This window comes from Stegostoma tigrinum, chromosome 46 (genome assembly GCF_030684315.1).
Source record: "Stegostoma tigrinum isolate sSteTig4 chromosome 46, sSteTig4.hap1, whole genome shotgun sequence".
Classification (NCBI taxonomy): domain Eukaryota; kingdom Metazoa; phylum Chordata; class Chondrichthyes; order Orectolobiformes; family Stegostomatidae; genus Stegostoma; species Stegostoma tigrinum.
In genome coordinates this window covers 1222212-1243033 of record NC_081399.1, presented here as the reverse complement: position 1 = coordinate 1243033, position 20822 = coordinate 1222212, and the positions used below count along the sequence as shown (strand labels likewise).

At 47.9% G+C, this 20822-nt stretch overlaps 2 protein-coding genes across 2 annotated transcripts in view; one reads left to right on the top strand and one right to left on the bottom strand.

The window, feature by feature from the left end:
• Positions 1 to 305, bottom strand: part of LOC132207385 (cystatin-B-like) — a 2046-nt gene extending 1741 nt beyond the window's left edge. Inside the window, exon 1 of the mRNA XM_059642833.1 lies at positions 79 to 305. Coding sequence (XP_059498816.1) covers positions 79 to 159 — 81 coding nt within the window. The 5' untranslated portion in view covers positions 160 to 305. The remainder of the gene's footprint in view (positions 1 to 78) is intronic.
• Positions 306 to 6407: 6102 nt separating this feature from the next.
• LOC132207360 (NACHT, LRR and PYD domains-containing protein 3-like) lies at positions 6408 to 15833 on the top strand. The gene is made up of 5 exons (XM_059642767.1): positions 6408 to 6555; positions 8143 to 8368; positions 9763 to 9863; positions 12045 to 13736; positions 14420 to 15833. The coding sequence occupies exons 1-4, from the start codon at positions 6408 to 6410 to the stop codon at positions 13169 to 13171; spliced, it is 1602 nt and encodes a 533-aa protein (XP_059498750.1). The 3' UTR covers positions 13172 to 13736; positions 14420 to 15833.
• Positions 15834 to 20822: the final 4989 nt, after the last annotated feature.

Below are 20822 nucleotides of genomic sequence, written 5' to 3'. Positions count from 1 at the left end.
GAGGCAGCGTGACCCTGGTGGATCCAGTCAGGAATTTGCGTGAGATCCATGAGGAACTGCAAAACGACAAGCACTCACCTTCTGGGCTAGATCCTGGACTTCTTCAGTAACTGCCTGAACGGCATCATAACCTCCGACAATGCACTGACCCTGTTCCATATTCTGTCTGGGCCTCTCTGTCCCTCTAATGACTTGAGCGTGTTCTCTCTGTCTCTCTCTTTCGTTCTCTGTTCCACAGTTTTTAAAGTGTCCTCCTTCCACCCTTCCCTGTCCCGGAGGCGATCTATCTGTCACACCTCAGCACTTTTCTGTGCCTCACAGCCCCACCTTCTCAATCTCATGTTCTAATCTCCCTCTCGCCCACACACTTTTTCTTTCCCAAACTGCCTTACTACAACAGCCACTTGGCACTCCCCATCTCCCTCTCTTTTTCTGTCAAAGAATGTTTACAGTGCACATGGAGACCATTCTGCCTGCAGAAGCTGTACAATCGAGCATCATTCCCCTGCCTTTCCCCCCATATCCCTACACCCCAGTTCTAACCAAATAACCATCCAATGCCCCTCTTGAATGCCTCAATTGATCCTACCTCCCCCACATTTCCAGGCAGTCCATTCCGCACCTAACCACTCACTGGGTGAGAAAGACTTTACTCTCATCCCCCTTGCTTCGTTTGCACATCACCTTAAATCTGTGGTCCTGTCAAATTTAGAGGCAGTAGAAACTGTCAATGCTGGAGAATCTGAGACAACAAGGTGTAGAGCTGGACGAACACAGCAGGTCAGGCAGGATCAGAGAAGCAGGAAAGCTGACAGTTCAGGTCTGAACCAGTGACCCAAAACATCAGCTTTGCTGCTCCTCTGATGCTCCCTGACCTGCTGTGTTCATCCAGCTCCACACCTTGTGATCTCACCCTCTCATTCTTGTTACTTTTTCCGTTGGGAACAGATACTCCCATTCGACTCTGTCCAGCCCCTACTCATGACTTTGAAAATCCCAATCAGAGCTCCCTCTCCACCTTCCTCTCTCCAAGGACAACAGTACCCAACTTCTTTGCAGCATGTAAGGTGTTTCTTCCACAGGGAGAAATTAAAGTTCAGGATCTAGGGCAGACCACGAAAGAGAGACGAATGTCAACAAAAACACTAAATTCATTGGTTGGGAGTAATGGGGTTGTGTAATAGGGCAGGTTTAAGGATGAGCCCTAGTAAAATATTTCCCAGGAACTAGTAAGAGGACATCAGAAGATATAATATTCAGTTTGGGTGTGAGATATTTGGGTCAGAATCAACTGTGTTCAACTTAAGAGATTAAAACAAAAAGAGGATTGGGTCAGCAAACATGAACTGGGCAATTCAGGGTCAGTACTGAGGGAGCAGGCACTGTCGGAGGGTCAGTGCTGAGGGAGCGGGCACTGTCAGAGGGTCGGTACTGAGGGAGCGGGCACTGTCGGAGGGTCAGTGCTGAGGGAGTAGGCACTGTCGGAGGGTCAGTGCTGAGGGAGCGGGCACGGTCAGAGGGTCAGTGCTGAGGGAGCGCTGCACTGTCAGAGGGTCAGTGCTGAGGGAGCGGGCTCTGTCGGAGAGTCAGTGCTGAGGGAGCGGGCACTGTCGGAGGGTCAGTGCTGAAGGAGTGGGCACTGTCAGAGAGTCGGTGCTGAGGGAGCGCCGCACTGTCGGAGGGTCAGTGCTGAGGGAGCGCGGCACTGTTGGAGGGTCAGTGCTGAGGGAGTGGGCACTGTCGGAGGGTCAGTGCTGAGGGATTATGGACTGTCGGAGGGTCAGTGCTGAGGGAGCGCGGCACTGTTGGAGGGTCAGTACTGAGGGAGCGGGCACTGTCAGAGGGTCAGTGCTGAAGGGGTGGGCACTGTCGGAGGGTCAGTGCTGAGGGACTAGGCACTGTCGGAGGGTCAGTGCTGTGGGAGCACCGCACTGTCGGAGGATCAGTGCTGATGGATTAGGCACTGTCGGAGGGTCAGTCGTAAGGGAGTGGGCACTGTCGGAGGGTCAGTGCTGAGGGAGCGGGCACTGTCAGAGGGTCAGTGCTGAGGGAGCAGGCTCTGTTGGAGGGTCAGTTCTGAGGGAGCGGGCACTGTCAGAGGGTCAGTGCTGAGGGAGCAGGGACTGTCAGAGGGTCAGTGTTGAGGGAGCAGGCTCTGTTGGAGGGTCAGTTCTGAGGGAGTGGGCATTGTTGGAGGGTCAGTGCTGAGGGAGGGCCACACTGTCGGAGGGTCAGCACTGAGGGAGCAGGGACTGTCAGATGGTCAGTGTTGACGGAGTGGACACTGTCAGAGGGTCAGTGCTGAGGGAGCGGGTACTGTCGGAGAGTCAGTGCTGAGGGAGCGGGCACTGTCGGAGGGTCAGTGCTGAAGGATTGGGCACTGTCAGAGGGTCAGTGCTGAGGGAGCGGGCACTGTCGGAGGGTCAGTGCTGAGGGAGCGGGCACTGTCGGAGGGTCAGTGCTGAGGGTGCGTGGCACTGTCGGAGAGTCAGTGCGGAGGGAGCGGGCACTGTCGGAGGGTCAGTGCTGAAGGAGTGGGCACTGTCGGAGGGTCAGTGCTGAGGGAGCGCGGTACTGTTGGAGGGTCAGTGCTGAGGGAGTGGGCACTGTGGGAGGGTCAGTGCTGTTGGATTAGGCACTGTCGGAAGGACAGTGCTGAGGGAGTGGGCGCTGTCGGAGGGTCAGCGCTGAGGGAGCAGGCACTGTCTGAGGGTCAGTGCTGAGGGAGCAGGGACTGTCAGAGGGTCAGTGTTGAGGGCGCAGGCTCTGTTGGAGGGTCAGTTCTGAGGGAATGGGCACTGTTGGAGTGTCAGTGCTGAGGGAGGGCCACACTGTCGGAGGGTCAGCACTGAGGGAGCAGGGACTGTCAGATGGTCAGTGTTGACGGAGTGGGCACTGTCAGAGGGTCAGTGCTGAGGGAGCGGGCACTGTCGGAGAGTCAGTGCTGAGGGAGCGGGCACTGTCAGAGGGTCAGTGCTGACGGAGCAGGCTCTGTTGGAGGGTCAGTTCTGAGGGAGCGGGCACTGTCAGAGGGTCAGTGCTGAGGGAGCAGGGACTGTCGGAGGGTCAGTGTTGAGGGAGCAGGCTCTGTTGGAGGGTCAGTTCTGAGGGAGTGGGCATTGTTGGAGGGTCAGTGCTGAGGGAGGGCCACACTGTCGGAGGGTCAGCACTGAGGGAGCAGGGACTGTCAGATGGTCAGTGTTGACGGAGTGGGCACTGTCAGAGGGTCAGTGCTGAGGGAGCGGGCACTGTCGGAGAGTCAGTGCTGAGGGAGCGGGCACTGTCGGAGGGTCAGTGCTGAAGGAGTGGGCACTGTCAGAGGGTCAGTGCTGAGGGAGCGGGCACTGTCGGAGTGTCAGTGCTGAGGGAGCGGGCACTGTCGGAGGGTCAGTGCTGAGGGTGCGCGGCACTGTTGGAGGGTCAGTGCTGAGGGAGTGGGCACTGTCGGAGGGTCAGTGCTGAGGGATTAGGCACTGTCGGAGGGTCAGTGCTGAAGGAGCGCCGCACTGTCGGAGGGTCAGTACTGAGGGAGTGGGCACTGTCAGAGGGTCAGTGCTGAAGGGGTGGGCACTGTCGGGGGGTCAGTGCTGAGGGAGTGCGCACTGTCGGAGGGTCAGTGCTGTGGGAGCATCGCACTGTCGGAGGATCAGTGCTGATGGATTAGGCACTGTTGGAGGGTCAGTGCTGAGGGAGTGGGCACTGTCGGAGGGTCAGTGCTGAGGGATTAGGCACTGTCGGAGGGTCAGTGCTGAAGGAGCGCCGCACTGTCGGAAGGTCAGTACTGAGGGAGTGGGCACTGTCAGAGGGTCAGTGCTGAAGAGGTGGGCACTGTCGGAGGGTCAGTGCTGAAGGGGTGGGCACTGTCGGAGGGTCAGTGCTGAGGGATTAGGCACTGTCGGAGGGTCAGTGCTGAGGGAGTGGGCACTGTCGGAGGGTCAGTGCTGAGGGAGCGGGCACTGTCAGAGGGACAGTGCTGAGGGAGCAGGGACTGTTGGAGGGTCAGAGCTGAGGGAGTGGGCGCTGTCGGAAGGTCAGTGCTGAGGGAGCGGGCACTGTCAGAGGGTCAGTGCTGAGGGAGAGCCACACTGTCGGAGGGTCAACACTGAGGGAGCAGGGACTGTCAGATGGTCAGTGTTGACGGAGTGGGCACTGTCAGAGGGTCAGTGCTGAGGGAGCGGGCACTGTCGGAGAGTCAGTGCTGAGGGAGCGGGCACTGTCGGAGGGTCAGTGCTGAAGGAGTGGGCACTGTCGGAGGGTCAGTGCTGAGGGAGCGCGGTACTGTTGGAGGGTCAGTGCTGAGGGAGTGGGCACTGTCGGAGGGTCAGTGCTATTGGATTAGGCACTGTCGGAAGGACAGTGCTGAGGGAGTGGGCGCTGTCGGAGGGTCAGTGCTGAGGGAGCGGGCACTGTCTGAGGGTCAGTGCTGAGGGAGCAGGGACTGTCAGAGGGTCAGTGTTGAGGGCGCAGGCTCTGTTGGAGGGTCAGTTCTGAGGGAATGGGCACTGTTGGAGTGTCAGTGCTGAGGGAGGGCCACACTGTCGGAGGGTCAGCACTGAGGGAGCAGGGACTGTCAGATGGTCAGTGTTGACGGAGTGGGCACTGTCAGAGGGTCAGTGCTGAGGGAGCGGGCACTGTCGGAGAGTCAGTGCTGAGGGAGCGGGCACTGTCGGAGGGTCAGGGCTGAAGGAGTGGGCACTGTCAGAGGGTCAGTGCTGAGGGAGCGGGCAGTGTCGGAGGGTCAGTGCTGAGGGAGCGCCGCACTGTTGGAGGGTCAGTGCTGAGGGAGCCGTCTCTGTTGGGGGGTCAGTTCTGAGGGAGCGGGCACTGTCGGAGGGTCAGTGCTGAGGGAGCGGGCACTGTCGGAGGGTCAGTGCTGAGGGAGCGGGCACTGTCGAAGGGTCAGTGCTAGGATTGGTTCCTATAGTTTGGGAGAATGAGGTCACCTTCGCCTACCTGCCTGAACCTGACTCAGAGAGAGGGGGACTTGTCAGCTCTCGAAGGTGTGTCCAATATTCCATCACTCAATGCGAACAGAACTTGTCTGAACTGCTTATGGCAAGAAAATGTTGATGCGCTGTGTTTGACATGACTGCAGGAAGCTTAAAGAATTTGAATATTTCTTGGAAACCGAACAATACATTTGACTTGAATCAGAGTTTTCACACCCTGTCTAACATTACAGCGCTGCCTCAGAGGGATCACTCCTATTAACACCACCGAGCCTGCCTCAGCTTCATGAATATCTGTCTCCCATAAATCTTTTACTCTACGCTCTCTCTGCAATTTCACTCCAGAGTTTCCTGCTCGATCCTGTCTCCCCACACTCTCAGGCTGCACCTTCCGGATATATCCTTCGGGGGCATGGTGAGGGGTGATGAGGAGGTAAAGACCGATTGGCATGATCGCTAGAATATTCATGCAGAAACTCTGGTCATGTCCCAGGGACTTGGCTTTGAATCCCACAGCGTGGATGGTGGAAATTGCATTCAATTAATAAAAGCTGGAATTAGTTCAGCATGGAATCCTTACAGTGAGGAAGCAGGCCATTCAGCCCATGTCGAACCTCCCAAGAGCATCCCACCCCTTGTCCTATCCCTGCCCCTTCCAGCCTCGACACTGTAGACCGTTTAGCGCAGTCATTCCATGTCAGCAGAACAGCTTTGGACTGTTGGAGGAACCCGGGAGGAACCCACAGGAAGAATTTACCAACTCCATAGAGACAGCCATCCAAGGATGGGATTGAACCTGGGCCACCTGGCACTGTGAAGCAGCGGTGTTAACCACTGAGCCACAGTGACACTCCACGGGGAGCCAATAGCATTGTTATTGTTAATTCAGAGACCCAGGGATCGTTCGGGGGAATCGGCTTCAAATCCCACGGTGACAGATGGTTTCATTTGAGTGCAGTAAATATCTGGAATTAACAGTTTAATGATGACCATGAAACCGTTGCCTATTGTCAGTTCACTAAAGTCCTTTTGGGAATGAAATCTGCCGTCCCCACCTGGTCAGGCCTACACGCGACTCCAGACCGACAGCAATGGGGGCGACTCTCAAATGCCCTCTGAATGGCATTTATATCGATTGGTAAGAACGCCCAAAAAAATGAAACCAGACAGATCACAGACTTCGAGCTAGGCCCCAGAAAAGACAACAGCAGGAATAGCTCTGTCCATCCTGCAGAGTCCTCTTCACTAATGTCTCGGGGTTAGTGCCAACATTGGGAGAGCTGTCTCACCGACTAGTCAGGCAACTGCCAGGCCTAGTCACACTCACAGAAAATGTCCCAGACACCACCATCACCATCCCTGGGTATGCCCTGTCTCACTGGCAGGACAGACCCAGCAGAGGGGGCTGCACAGTGGGATACAGTTGCGAGGAATCCTCGACATTGACTCCGGACCCCCATGGAGTTTCATAGCGTCAAACGTGGGCAAGGAAACATCCCACTGATGACCACATACCACCCTCCCTCAGCTGATGAATCAGGGCTCCTCCGTATTGAACAACACTCAGGAAGCACTGAGGATGGCAAGGACACGAAACGTACTCTGGGTGAGGGGGCTGCAATGTCCAACACCGAGAGTGGCTCAGCAGCATCATTACTGATCGAGCTGGTCGGGTCCTAAAGGGCACCGCTGCTGGGCTGGGTCTGCGGCAGGTGGTGAGGGGAAAGCAGACTTAACCCCATCCTTACCAACCTGCCAGCTGCAGTTGCATCTGTCCATGACAAAATCAGTAAAAGGGACCATCAATTTCTTCATGTAGAGTCACAGAGTCATACAACACAGAAACAGACCCTTCGGCCCAACCGCTCCATGCCAAACATAATCCCAAGCTAACCCTATCCCAACTGCCAGGCCCGGCCCACATCCCTCCAAACCTTTCCTGTTCATGTACTTATCGAAATATCTTTCAAGTGTTGTTCCTGTCCCCACATTCACCATTTCCTCAGGAAGTTCATTCCACCCACAAACCACCCTCTGTGTCAGAAAACTGTCTCTCATGTCTTTTTGACTTCTCTCTCCTTAAAACTGTGCCACATCATCTACAGATCCCCCATCCTAGGGAAAAGACACCAAAAATACCACCAACTGTATCTGTACACCTCATTATTTCATAAATTTCTATCAGGCCGCCTTTCAACCTTCTACACTTAGTGAAAAAAAGCCCCAGCCTATCAAACTTTCTTCATAATTGAAAGCTTCCATACACGGCAACATTTTAAATTAGTTCACCCGTTAACCTTCTAAATTTGAAACATAACAGGCCTCATTTGTCTCATCATTCCTTATCATGTAACCCCTGAAGTCCAGCTTCCTTTCTTGTAAATCTGCGCTGCGTTCCATCCAAATCCAGCCTGTCCTTCCGAAGGTGTTGTGCCCAAATTCCATCCCCCCCCACACACACTCACACACACACGCACACACACACACACACACAATATACACACAAACAGTCACACACACGCAGACACACATACACACATGCACACACACTCAGACACACGCACACATACACAGACAGACACGTTCACACAAACATAGACAGACACATACACACACTGACACACATACACATACCCACCCACACACATGCTCAGACACACACACGCTCAGACACACCCTCACACACACGCACACACACACACACACGCGCTCAGACACACACACGCTCAGACACACCCTCACACACACACACACACACACACACACACTCTGTCTCTCTCTCTCTAACACACACACACACACACACACTCTGTCTCTCTCTCTCTCACACACACACACACACACACACACACACACACACAAACATACAGAGTCACACAGTGGTATTGACCTCCCTCAGTGTGGAACATGCTCATGTGGAGAAATGATACCCTCCCTCTGCGATATGGAAATGATTGGCCCTGAGCAGTATTCCTGACATAAAACCAATAAGTACAGTGTTTCCAATACAACTGTATCCAGGCACCTCCGAGTGAACAGTTTACAGAGGAGACAGGGTGAATTTTATTCCACTTTCTGCAGCTGACACTGTCCTCTGATGTACCCTCATAAGTTCTTAGTGAGAAAGGATTCAAAGGTCGGGAGGTGAGACTGGCACTGGGCATGTTCGTCTCCTTTTCCTCACATCTCATAGACAACATCGCAAAGTATCGGGGAGAACGGCATTTGTGTCTCCAAAGACATTGTTTGAAGAACGAAACAAACGTACAGGGAGATGTTGACAAAGTTTTATGTTTTTCTCCAAAAAAAAATCAGCTGCTTGTGCAGTGGCCTGGGGAGTCCAGCAGAGGGTGGCATTCTATCACTTTAAACGTAAGTGGGACAGAGAGAGAGAGAGAGAGAGAGAGACATGGAGAAAGGTAGGAATTCGAGACAACTCTTTGAAGTTGATTAAAATACAAATTCCAGAACCTGTTTACTGTAAATGCTGGAGACGATGTTACATTCCAGCAACGTCTGCCTTAGTTTGCAAGCTTCAAACATCTGAAAGGTTCGAAAGTACAGAAACTGAAATGTCAGCTCAGCCACCGAACTCTCAGTGTGAGGCCTTGTTCAGAATTCGTTCTGGTCACGGGAACCTCCAGCAAAGTGAGAATTGGCTAAAGACTGGTATCTGTGATGCTGGGGACCACTGGAGGAGGCCGAGATGGATCAGCCACTCGGCACCTCTGGCTGAAGATTGCTGTGAAAGCTTCAGCCTCATCTCTTACACTGATGCGCTGGGCCCTTCCATCATTGAGGATGGGGATATTTGTGGAGCTTCCTCCTCCAGTGAGCTGTTTAATTGCCCACCACCACCATTCACCACTGGATGTAGCAGGACTGCAGAGCTTAGATCTGATCTGTTGGTTGTGAGATCACTTCGCTTAGCTCCTGCCAAAAACTTTATTTTATTCCTTTCAAAATAACAAAGATTGAAATTTCAGAAACAGGTTTTGAAAAGTGGATCAATAACGACTGTATGGGATATAAAGTAGCATTCGATATTGTCTCAATAACATAACAGGATTTCGAACATTTAATGCAGACTGAATTTGCATCCTATTCCAATAAATGCATGTTCCATGTTTCAAACACGTCTTTTATAGATTTACCATCAGAATGTAATAACCTGGATACAATTATCCTTTGACAAAACACTGAAAGCAACAAACTCTATCAAATAACAACAGTACAGAATTTACACAGAATCAATGGTATTGGAAGCTTTAGAATCAGTAAGACAGTATTTGGAGTTATGATTTTAATTCCCCTGTTGCTCCTGTCTCGGAAATGTTCAAAGAGGTCGGTTTGAGGGGAAGCAATTTCCCTCTTTTTTAACCCTTTGTTGTACCTGCTGGAGGGAGCTGATGGAACTTTAAATTTACTTTGATCTCAAAGGAGTAAAGGAAGGTTTACTCTGCATTGAAATGCCCTAATTATACCTGTCCCAGGAGTATTTGATGGAGAGAGAGATGAGAGACATCATTTTTATTTTATGAGTCAAAAGAACTTTAGTTTGAGTTCAAAAGAGGGACATTGGGTTCCAAATCATTGAGGAAACTACCCTTCTGTTTGAAAAGAGTAGGGCGTTTACTGTAAATGAATATCTGAGTAACCACATTTCAACACCTGTTCTATAATTTACTGCTGATACAGCAATAATGAAAGAACAAAGCATCATTATCTTCATCCTCACAGTCACAGTCATTGCTTCAGTATCAATGTTAATTGTCGTGACTTACATTGTGACACAGTGGATTGCTTCTCCCAGAAATCAGCATGCATTAGCATCTGACGAAACTGTAAGCGTTAACCGTCTTCCTGAGGTGGATACAGTTGAGAATGAGAGCTGCAATGTGGCTGCAGTCACAGGTAGATGCCTCACACCCTGTTGTGGTGTTTAGTTTTTGACTGAATGGTTCTGTTGTTTCAAACTGATTTGTAAACCTGACTTCTCAATGACATATCGTGTAATTCTTTCTGGAGACATTCTGAGTGACAGACATGCTCAGAATTGTCCAATTCATTATTCTCTGAGATCACAAGGTGTAGAGCTGGATAAACACAGCAGGCCAAGCAGCATCAGAGGAGCAGGAATGCTGACATTTCAGGCCTAGACCCTTCTTTAGGCCCGAAACATCAGCTTTCCTGCTCCTCTGATGCTGCTTGACCTGCTGTGTTCATCCAGCAGCTTTCCTGCTCCTCTGATGCTGCTTGTCCTGCTGTGTTCATCCAGCTCTATACCTTGCTATCTCACATTCTCCAGCATCTGCAGTTCCTGCTATCCCCGAAACATTATTCTCTGAGTTGCTTTTGAAATCTATCCTTTCTTGAGAAATCAGCTCAGAACGTCTGTGATTGTTCATGCAGTTTTCAGGTTGTTCAGGCCTGTAATGTCCCACACACTCTCCCATTGCACCATCCAGCACAGCTCCTGAAATGCCTACCTATCTCCTCAAATGGTGATGCTCAGAAGTAGACTAGCATTGGCTAGTTCAACACAATCTGTTGCAGAATATTTTACTGAGAATTCACCATCCTGTATTTGAGATGGCATCCCTTTTCTGCAGCGCAATAGGGACAAAATCCTGGAACTTCCTCCCTGACAGTCTTGTTGGGTCTACTGACAGGAAATGGACTGCAGCAGTTCAAGAAGTTAGCGCCCCAACGCCTGTTTAGAGACAAAGCGGTGTGTGCAATATACACTGGCCCAATAGCACCCAGTAGCCAAAAGATTGTTGTCATCTAGAAGGGTTAAATAATACTTCCCAGCTTGGGCAGGCCATGTTATAAATGTGAATATGGAACAGAATGGCACATGGAAACCTCCGTGAGCCACTGACTCACGAATGTGAAGCTGCACTGTTGCATTGTGAATGATACAGTCATTGTACTGCACCCACTGCAGAACTGAGGGGGGGTGGTGGGTGGTGCTTTACAGTCTCTCCCTGAGGTCCCAGTGTTTGGAACATGTATTACTGGCTGATTGGGTGTGTGCTTCACCAGTTGGGTTATTGTCTATCATCGAACAACTGCCCTGCACTTGGAAAACTGAGAGTGAGCTGCTTTCCCGAATGTAGTGACATGGACTGGGCTGTTTGGCCATGAGTTATGGGGCTTTGATCAAGTGACAGTGAACAAATAGTGAGATGTTTGTCAGTCAGGATGGTGAGTAGCTTGGAGGGAATCTTAGAGCTGGTGGTGTTCCTCTGCTGCCTGTTGTCTCTGTGGATGGTTATCGCGATGGGGTTGGGATGGTACTGAGAGAGGACAACCCATTCCTGGGATGTTTGTTAAACTGCACACAGTGTTAGTGACCTGCGTTGGTGGCGGGGAGGGGTCTGCGTGCTGCAGGATTCCTAGACTTTGACAATATTTATATCACGTGGAATTGAGGTCAAGCTGAGATCAGTTGTGATTATACTGAATTGGCCGGGGGGGAGCGGGTGTTGGAGGAGCAGAATTTCCTGCCCCTGGCTTGTACGTTCTTACAAAGATGCTGTGATTTGTTGTGAGGGGAGATACTTACGTCTGTACAGAGCTTCTGGGTAGTCTTTGCATTGTTGTCCACCACCCCGAGAGCAGTTTAGGGAACACTGCATTGTCGTGGGTCTGGAGTCACATATCGGCCAGACCAGGTCAGGATGGCAGATTTCCCTCCCATAAACCAGGCTGAAATGGTCGACCAGATCAGATGTAAGTTCAGGTTTTTATTACACGTGAAAGTCACCACCTGCCAGGGCTGGATTCGAACCCACATCCCAGGGCAATGAACCCGGGGCTGTGCATGGCCAGAGACGTTACCGCCACTCCACTCCCTGCCTGTACGAAAGGCCATGTCAAATAACTGGAATAAATCAGGGTGATTTCAAACCAGATGATTGATCCAAGGCTGATTTCACAATAACAAGGTCAGACTCGACAGTTTCTCTCTTTACAGGGGGATACTTTTTTTTGCTAGTTTATTGGTCAGCACTTTGTCCGTAATAATGCTGAGTTAAATATTGTTCCTGGAAATGACAACTTTAAGCCTTTTGAGTATCTTTATTCCAGAGCTAATTCAGCAGCACAAAGATTACCTTCACAAACAGAACCAGGAGATTAGAGTCACTGGAGAGAACAGAAGAATTTGGAGATTTCCTCTGGGAGAAAGTCGCATTAATGCAACAATTGTGGCTTCACTGGATGAGCAGGAACAAGCAGGTGGTGCATTGAGGAGCAGATGTACAGAAGGTGGAGAATTTTGGAGGCAAGCCGAGGGTCATCTGGAAGAAATACCATTAGATCGTTTACTGGGAAAACATTGCGAGGAAACTCGACTCTCTGGGACAACCCTCATTGTTGGACCCTGTGGTTTTGGAAAAAGTACAGTGATACAGAAAATTATCCATGATTGGGCGGCAGGCCAGCTGTACCAAGAGATTAATGTGATCTTTCCATTTAAAGTCCAGCAACTGAATTCCATTGATGGTCAAACCTGCTTAAATGACCTGGTGGTAGATTTCTTCCCGCATTTCACAAACTGGTTACAGTTTCTGTGGAAGGAGCCAGAGAAAATACTGTTCATATTTGATGACTTGCATCTGCTGCAGAAAACCATTGATTTGAGCCAGCCACCCAGTGGCAACGATGACGAATCTCAGAGTTTAGGGCCCGAAGAATTCTGTGAGATATCGCACATTGTACGTTGCCTGATAAACGGGCAATTGTTGACGGGCTGCTCAGTATTGGGGGCGAGCTCTCCATGGAAACTGCAGTCTCTTGGAAATGCTGGGTCTCACCGAGCTGTCGACATCCTGGGGTTAGGCGCAGACTCCATGAAGCAGTATTTCCGACAGCACGCTGCAGCTGGGCAGCCTGCTTCAGATGTCCTGGATTATATTGAGGAGGATGAGGCATTGCGTACCATGTACCATAATCCTCGCTTCTGCTCAGTTCTGTGTTCAATGCTGAAAGAAGGAAGCCCTACTCCAGCCGCTACAACCAGGACGATGATACTTCTCACTTACCTCACTTGTCTTTTGAACAAATGTTGTTATGAAGACATAATTGCTCACCATATGCTTCTGAAATTGGGTAGTTTGGCCTACTGGGGAATATGCACCAAAACTGTTGTGTTTGAAAGAGCCAATTCAAGCAGTGCCAGCTCCCTATATCCAATTGGATCTCTGCATTTATGATGGAAATTCGAGGCAATGATGGTGTTAGCTATGTCTTCATTCACTCCATTTTGAAGGATTTTGTCGCTGCCCTGTTTCAATCCCAAAATACACCAGCAGACCAAGTGATGAAAATGCTGACTGAATGGTACAACTGCGCTGATGACAGATTTAAGTTCATTTTACGCTTTTTCATTGGTCTCTTGTCAGCAAATACAGCGAAACGGACTTGGCTTTACCAGCGCGAACAACATTCGCAATCGGCCTCGAGTGTATCTGACTGGCTGAGAGAAAAACTCAACAGCTGTATCCAGAACTTGGAAAGTGAGAGAATCCAAAAGGGGCTCCTCGAGATTTTGTACTGTCTGCTGGAATTTGGAGATGCAGCGTTGGTGGCGGATGTCCTAGCTCGAATGAAGACAATAAGATTCACAAAGTGTCCCCTTAAACCATCTGACCGTATGGCCCTCTCAAAGGCATTAATGACAGTCCAGGAGATTGAGGAGCTGGATCTGGATGCTTGTGGTATTGGAGACGAGGGAATCCATCAGCTGGACCAGGTGCTACATAAATGTACAGTGCTCAGGTAATGCAACACAGCATTACAACACAGAGTGGGCTCAGTAAACATTCTCAATCCTACTCATTTCGCCGTATGAATTATTCATTTATTCTATTCTTTATTAGTCTCAACATGAATAAACTGGGCAATTTGGGAGTGACACGTCTCTCTGCCATCCTGAAGGAAGAACATTGCAAAATACAGAGACTGTCATAAGTAATTATGTTTGAAATATCAAGCAACACACGTTATTTGCACTCATGCATTTGGAATTCCATATTAGTAACTACCAGCAAATGTCACCTTCTCACTTCTATTATTCTGTAATAATTTACACATAAGCACAGACTATAAAATGGGAAGAGATAATGTGAACTGCAGATGCTGGAGAATCCAAGATAACAAAGTGTGGAGCTGGATGAACACAGCAGGCTAAGCAGCGTCTCAGGATCACAAAAGCTGACGTTTCGGGCCTAGACCCTTCCTGAAACGTCAGCTTTTGTGCTCCTGAGATGCTGCTGGGCCTGCTGTGTTCATCCAGCTCCACACTTTGCTATCTTATATAAAATGGGAAAACTGTTACAACTGGCATGGGATTTCACTGTGATTGTTTGCCAGAAGAATTTATTTGGACCTCTGCGTCTTTGTTTGTGTCTGATGTTATGGTAAATATAACTTATGTCTTTTTCTTTCTTGAACCAATGCAGTTTAAAATCCAACAATCTCACAGATGGCTGTGTGGAGACCCTAATCTCTGCTCTCCATGAAAATGCTGTGCTGTCAAAACTGGACATCAGCAACGATGACCCACATAGTGACCACGCCAACTGGCTGACCGATAAGTCTATTCCTGCACTGCCCCAGTTCATTCACAGTAACTCACTAATGAAAGAAATCAAGTCAGTTTGTTCTTAAATGCTCATCATTTAGATGCTCTTCCAAGAGAAAGCTTTCTTTTTCTGTAATTAATCTGCATGGATTCACTGAATAAAAAGAGATAATTGATGTTGAGAAAAGGCCCGACCTATCACAGCAGGAACTGAAGGGTACCAGGTGTACTGAAGACCTAATGCAAGGACCTGGAACACTTTCTCACACATCTTTGCCGACTCAAACAATTTTTTACACCAAGCCACATAACATACTGATTAAGACTTCATTTCCGCTTCTTTGCCAGTATGTGATCAATACCCCGGAAACCTCTCGCAAACAACTACCTTCTCAATCACAATTAGGATGTTTCAATAGCATTATATGTAGAGCCGTTGGGTCATACTGCTCGGAAACGGACCCTTCGTCCCAAATCGTCCATGCCTACCAGGTTTCTCAAACTGTATTTTCCCACTTGCCTATGTTTGGCCCCCCACCCCTCCAAAACCCTTCCAATCCACAAACCCGCCAGAATGTTTTAATCCCTCCACCACTTCCTCTGGCAGCTTGTTCCATGCGCACTCCACCCTCTGTGTGAAAGAATTGCCCATCAGGTGCCTTTAAATCTTCCCCCTGTCACCATAAACTTATGCCCCTCTAGTTTTGAACTCCCCCAACCTTGGGAAAAGAGCTTGTCTATTCACCGTATCTATGTCCCTCATGATTTTACACACCTCTGCAAGGTGACCCTTCAGCCTCCAGGGAGGAATAGATCCAGTCTGCCATGCCTCTCCTTATAACTCAAACCCTCTAGTTTAGTGAACATCTGTGTACATTTTCTTTTGCGCCCAACTCGTGTACACAATGCTTTGCCTGATGAAGGGGAGGGTGCTAAACCCCGTCTTCCCCACCCTGTCTATCTATGAGGCCACTTTGAAGAAACTGCGTACTGGCCAGTGGTGGCCATTTGTCACCGATATATAACATTTCCCCCAAAAAGCACACTAAAAAACAATCATTTGACAAAAAAAAAACAGAGGTGGCTCAGTGGTGAGCACTGCTGCCTCACAGCACCAGGGACCCGGGTTCAATTCCAGCCTCAGGTGACTGTCTGTGTGGAGTTTGCGCACTCTCCCTGTGTCTGCGTGTGTTTCCTCCGGGTGCTCCGGTTTCCTCCCACAGTCCATGGATGTGCAGGCTAGGTGGATTGGCCATGCTAAATTGCCCATAGTGTTCAGGGTTATGTCAATTAGGTGGGTTACAGGGGGTTGGGTCTGGGTGGGATGCTCCGAGGGTCAGTGTGGACCGAAAGGGATTCTGTGATTCTATGAGGAATATTGTTACTCATCATCGATCTCAGAAGCTGTTCCTTATCGCTGGTTATTGTGATTTATTTATCAGGCTCTCACACGATCAGTTCTCTGAGGAAGGACTGAAATGGTTGGTCTGGATTCCATCATCAAATGATCTAAGTGTAATAACAGAATGAAGGAGGGTTTGTACATATGGCTGTAACAATCTGGTATACCTTCTGGGGGGTGCTCATTGGAATCAACCCGTTCACAGAACTACATTTAGGGACTGCTCTCATAATTCGAGGCTCAAAGCAATACACTTCATGATTTTTAATATACTGTTGTAATTTGAGTGGTAAGAATGCGGCTTTTTGTGCTGCTTATTTTTTGAACAGATCTTTTAAGGCAGAGGTGCCCAACAGACTCTGCAGTGCCTTTTGAATACCCAGCTAATGAGGCCTTGGGGATTTTATGTTACAGAAGCAGCCCGGACAGGTGGGGTTAACATCAGGATTTTCTGTTTCAGTAGCAGTTGCCTCTGGGCTCTTGAAGATATGCTTTTTTCTCCTCTCTCGGTCACAGCTAAAACTGGGGGTTCCTCATCCTGCTGCTGGAGTTGCATGTGAGACAATCTGTTTTCTTCTGAATTTACCATTGTAAAGGTGTGTGTATGGGAGGTTACTATTTGAAACATTTAATTAGTAATAGTTATTGGATCTATTATTTAGTTAAACATTTTGACACAGTTACACCGAAGCAAATTCTTTCCTTTACTTTTTCTGTTGTTGTATTTTAACCACCGCACGTGAATAAAGAATGTTTTATTTCAAGTCTAGCAGTTTGATCAGTTGACTTGCGTCTGGAATGCAACACTTTACACTTACCTTGAAAATAAGAAAATTGTAGGGTCTATGCTATCTTCTGAATATATTTTGAGAGGGTTTGTCGTGGTCCACAACAAGTTTAGGCTCTCGTCATGGGATCAAAATCTCTAATTCCAGGTTGGGTTTTGGACTGTTGGACTCAAAGGCTGTGAGTGGTGTATGCTCGAGTTTATTTATTTTGGGAATCAAATTCCTTTGGTTTAAACAGTGTGTGTATTTGTGTAGTAATGGCTCTTTCAGTCACTAAGAGTTTCCTGGGGGTGGAAGAAATCATTTCGGAAGTTTTACAGAAACTGAGCAAAACAGTGCTTTTGGAATTGGAAAGCTGGAGTCAGGGTTGCCTGGTACGATGAGGGAAAGGGGTATAGTTGTGGCAATTTTGCAGCATTTAGGATTGTCGGAAATGCCTTCAGAATCTTTAGAAATGGCTAAAAATTCAATTGCAAATGAAGCAGTTAGATAAATGAGTTAGAGGCAGAATAAAAAGAAAAGGAAACAAGGAGAGACAGCTTAAAGATGGAAGCACACTAGGTTTTCAGTCCTCTAACTTTAATGTAGATAATGCTGTGTTTTTGGAAAGGCAAATTAGGGCAGGACTGGTATACTTAATGGTAAGGTTTTGGTGAGCGTTGCCGAAGAAGTAAATCTTGGAGTGCAGGAATATAGTTCCCTGAAAGCAGAGTCGCAGCTAGGTAGGACAGCGAAGAATGTGTTCGGTACACTTGCTTTTACCAGCCAGTGCATTGAGTATAGGAATTGGGAGGTCATTTTAAGGCTGTACAGGGCATTGGTTCGACCAGTTTTGGAAGACTGCATGAAGCTGTGGCCTCTCTGCAATAGGAACGAGGGTGTGAAACTTGAATAGGGGTCAGGAAATATTTACAAGGATTTTACCAGTGTTGTAGGGTTTGAACTACAGGGAGAGGCTGAATGGACTGGGGCGATTTTCCTTGGAGTTTTGGAGGCTGAGGGGTGACCTTATAGATGCTTATAAAATTGTGAGGGACATGGATAGCATGGATAGACGAGGTCTTTTCCCAAGGGTAGGGGAGTCCAAAACTAGGGGGTCATAAGTTTAATATGAGACAGGAAAGATTTAAAAGGGACCTAAGGAGCAACGTTCTCATGCAGAGGGAATGAGCTGCCAGAGGAAGTGGTGAAAACTGGAAAAATGACAACATTTAGGAGGAGCAGGATGGGTACATGAACAGGAAGGTGTAGGGGTTCAAAGGTGTAGGAGTGAAACCCCTAAGTGAGGACAAAGATTCTGGAAGCAGGCAGGATTCGGGCACAAGGCAGTGTTTATTCAAGCAACAATGAGGTTTATGCAGGAAGAGGGCCAAAGATCTTCCCCGAAACTGGCCTCGATGCCAGGACCCAGTCATTCCCTTCATCAGTGGCTCAAATCAGAAGAGAGAGACCAATGATGCACTCTGGTTTTTACAGTGAAATACAGTACTTTTATACAGTTGATGCTACAATGGTCACACTCAACGCAGTTACTATACCCTTTCCCTTTCTCCATAAAACCAATCTTGTGAAACACCTGATCAGTGATGGACACTCCTATGGAAACCCTATGTTCCCTTGGTTTTCAAGATGCCTGACAAACATTGTAACTGGCAGGCCTTGGGATCTTTCTTTGTAACCTATTAATTTGCATTTTGTAACTACTGGCTGTTCTCCTTGGAGCATGTTCCTGACTTGCTATACCTCAAAGGGCTGTTTGAATTCTGTTGTTCATTGTATTCCACTTTCTATCTTCAAATTGTATCACTGCTCACTTAAAAAAAGACAGTTGGTTCTGCTATAAGATTCGTAATATTAATTTCTATTATTAAGTTACTTATATACAAGGTTTCGTAATTGCTTCTAGTGTGAGCACTCTTTAGCTGATGAGACAAGATAATGCCAGGCATTTCTTTCCTGTTTCCCCCTCATGCTTTTATTATATTTTGGTTATATATGTGTGTCTATATTTAAGGCAAAATCCATCTCTATGATAATTTGAAGAATCTTTCACTACAGCCTATTTCTTAATATTGTGAATAGTTTCAAAGAAAACAGCTAATTTATGTGAGATAACGTTAACCACTGTTTTCACTGTTGCACCATGCTCAGCTTATGCTGTTTGCCTCCAGGGACAGCATTCATTCATTCACTAGTGAGAGATAGTAGCAACTGCCAACGCTGGAGTGTGAGATAACAAGGTGTGAGATACTGGGCTGTATGGGGTTGTTTCAATATTGTGTTGGTTTGAGGCTTGGACCCTTCTTCAGACCCTTACCAATGCATCCACTATTTCTAGGGTCACTTATTTAAGCACTTGAATACAGAGAATCCGACCCTGGGGAATTATTGAGTTTTGATCCCATCATTTTCCCCAATACCATTTTCTGACGAATAAGGATTTCCCTCAGTTCTACCTTCATGCTTGACCCTCCATTCCCTAGCATTACCGGAATGATACTCTGTCCCCCTAAGTGCAGATCGGTCCAAAATATTTTGTTTGTCTGGTCTGCCATCTGTCCATGATGAATTCACATGAATTTAACTGTCCATGATGAATTCACATGAATTTAACTGTCCATGATGAATTCACATGATTTTTACTGAAAACGACACACTTTCGTCTTCGCCAGTCTTTTTCTGCTCACATATCTAGAGAAGAATATGTGGTCAGTTTTTTATGTTTTCTGCAACTTACTCTCGTATTCTATTGCCCTGTTCCCAAATAAATCGTTTGTACTCCACTGCTGAATTTTAAACTTCTCCCAGTCCTCAGTTTTGCTGTTTTTTCTGGCTAATTTATATGTACCCTCTTCGGCTTCAACACTGTCCCTGATTTCCCTCGTAAGCCATGGTTGAGCGACATTCCATGTTTTACTATTTCCTCAGACAGGAATGTCTAATAGGAGATAACAAGAACTGCAGATGCCGGAACTAGAGTCAATACAGTGTGGAGCAGAAGAGACACAGCAGGTCAGTCGGCTTCAGAGGACCAGGAACGTCGATGTTTCACCCTTCATCAGGACTCGTGATGGGAGTCAGTTGCTTTGAAATTGATGTTGGTGCTGAGATGGTTACTGGAAGATGGAGATGGAGAGGTCCAGGATGGAGAGGGAGGTATCAGAGATGGTCCATGTGAACTTGAGGCTGGGGTGCAAGGTGTTAGTAAAGATTATGAACTGTTGGAGCTCCTCTTGGGAGCACGAGGCAGTGTCGATGCAGTTAGCAATGTAGTGGAGTGAGAGCTGAGGGTTGGTGCTGGTATAACAGAAGAGGGACTGTTTCACATATCCTATGATGAAGCAGGCATAGTTCGGACCTGATGATGAGTGTAAAGATGAAACAAAGACTTTGCTCCTCTGATGCTGCCTGACCTGCCTCATTTCTCCTGTTCACACTGTATTGACAGATGTATGATTGTTGAAGTTCATTCGCATGTTGTTTAAATGTCTGCCATTACCTATTTACCATCAACTCGTTAAGTATCCTTGGCCAGTTTACTTTGGCCATGAATGTCTCATACCTTCAAAGTTAGCTTTCTTTCAGTTCAGGATTCTAATCTCAGACTTAATTATGTCACTGCCCATCTTAATGAAGAATTCTACTATATTATGATCACTCTTCCCCAAAGGCACCAGGCAAAATAAACTGCTTCTTATCCAAGTTGAAAACCACTTTCGGCCATCTTTCTCATGATTAGAATGAGATCAGTCAGATGAACCTCATAGAGTATGAGTTCCCTGATTGGGACTTTAACCTGGTTCAATCTGGGAGCCCAGGCTGACAGAGTGTGAGAGGTTCTGTTCACTCTGACAGCTGGCTCTGAGGAAGCCAGAACAGTGTCATGTACCATGGACATGTAAATAAGGTGTGACTTGGTGATGGTATACCAGGCTCTGTGGGGTTGCTTTAATACTGTGTTGCTTTCAGCCATGGGCAGCCCCAATAACAAGGATGAAAGCATCAAATTGGTTGGAACTGATGAATTATCCCTTTTTGATCCAATGAATTAGTGAAAGAAGCATTCGTCGACAGGTGCTTTGTTGTGACAA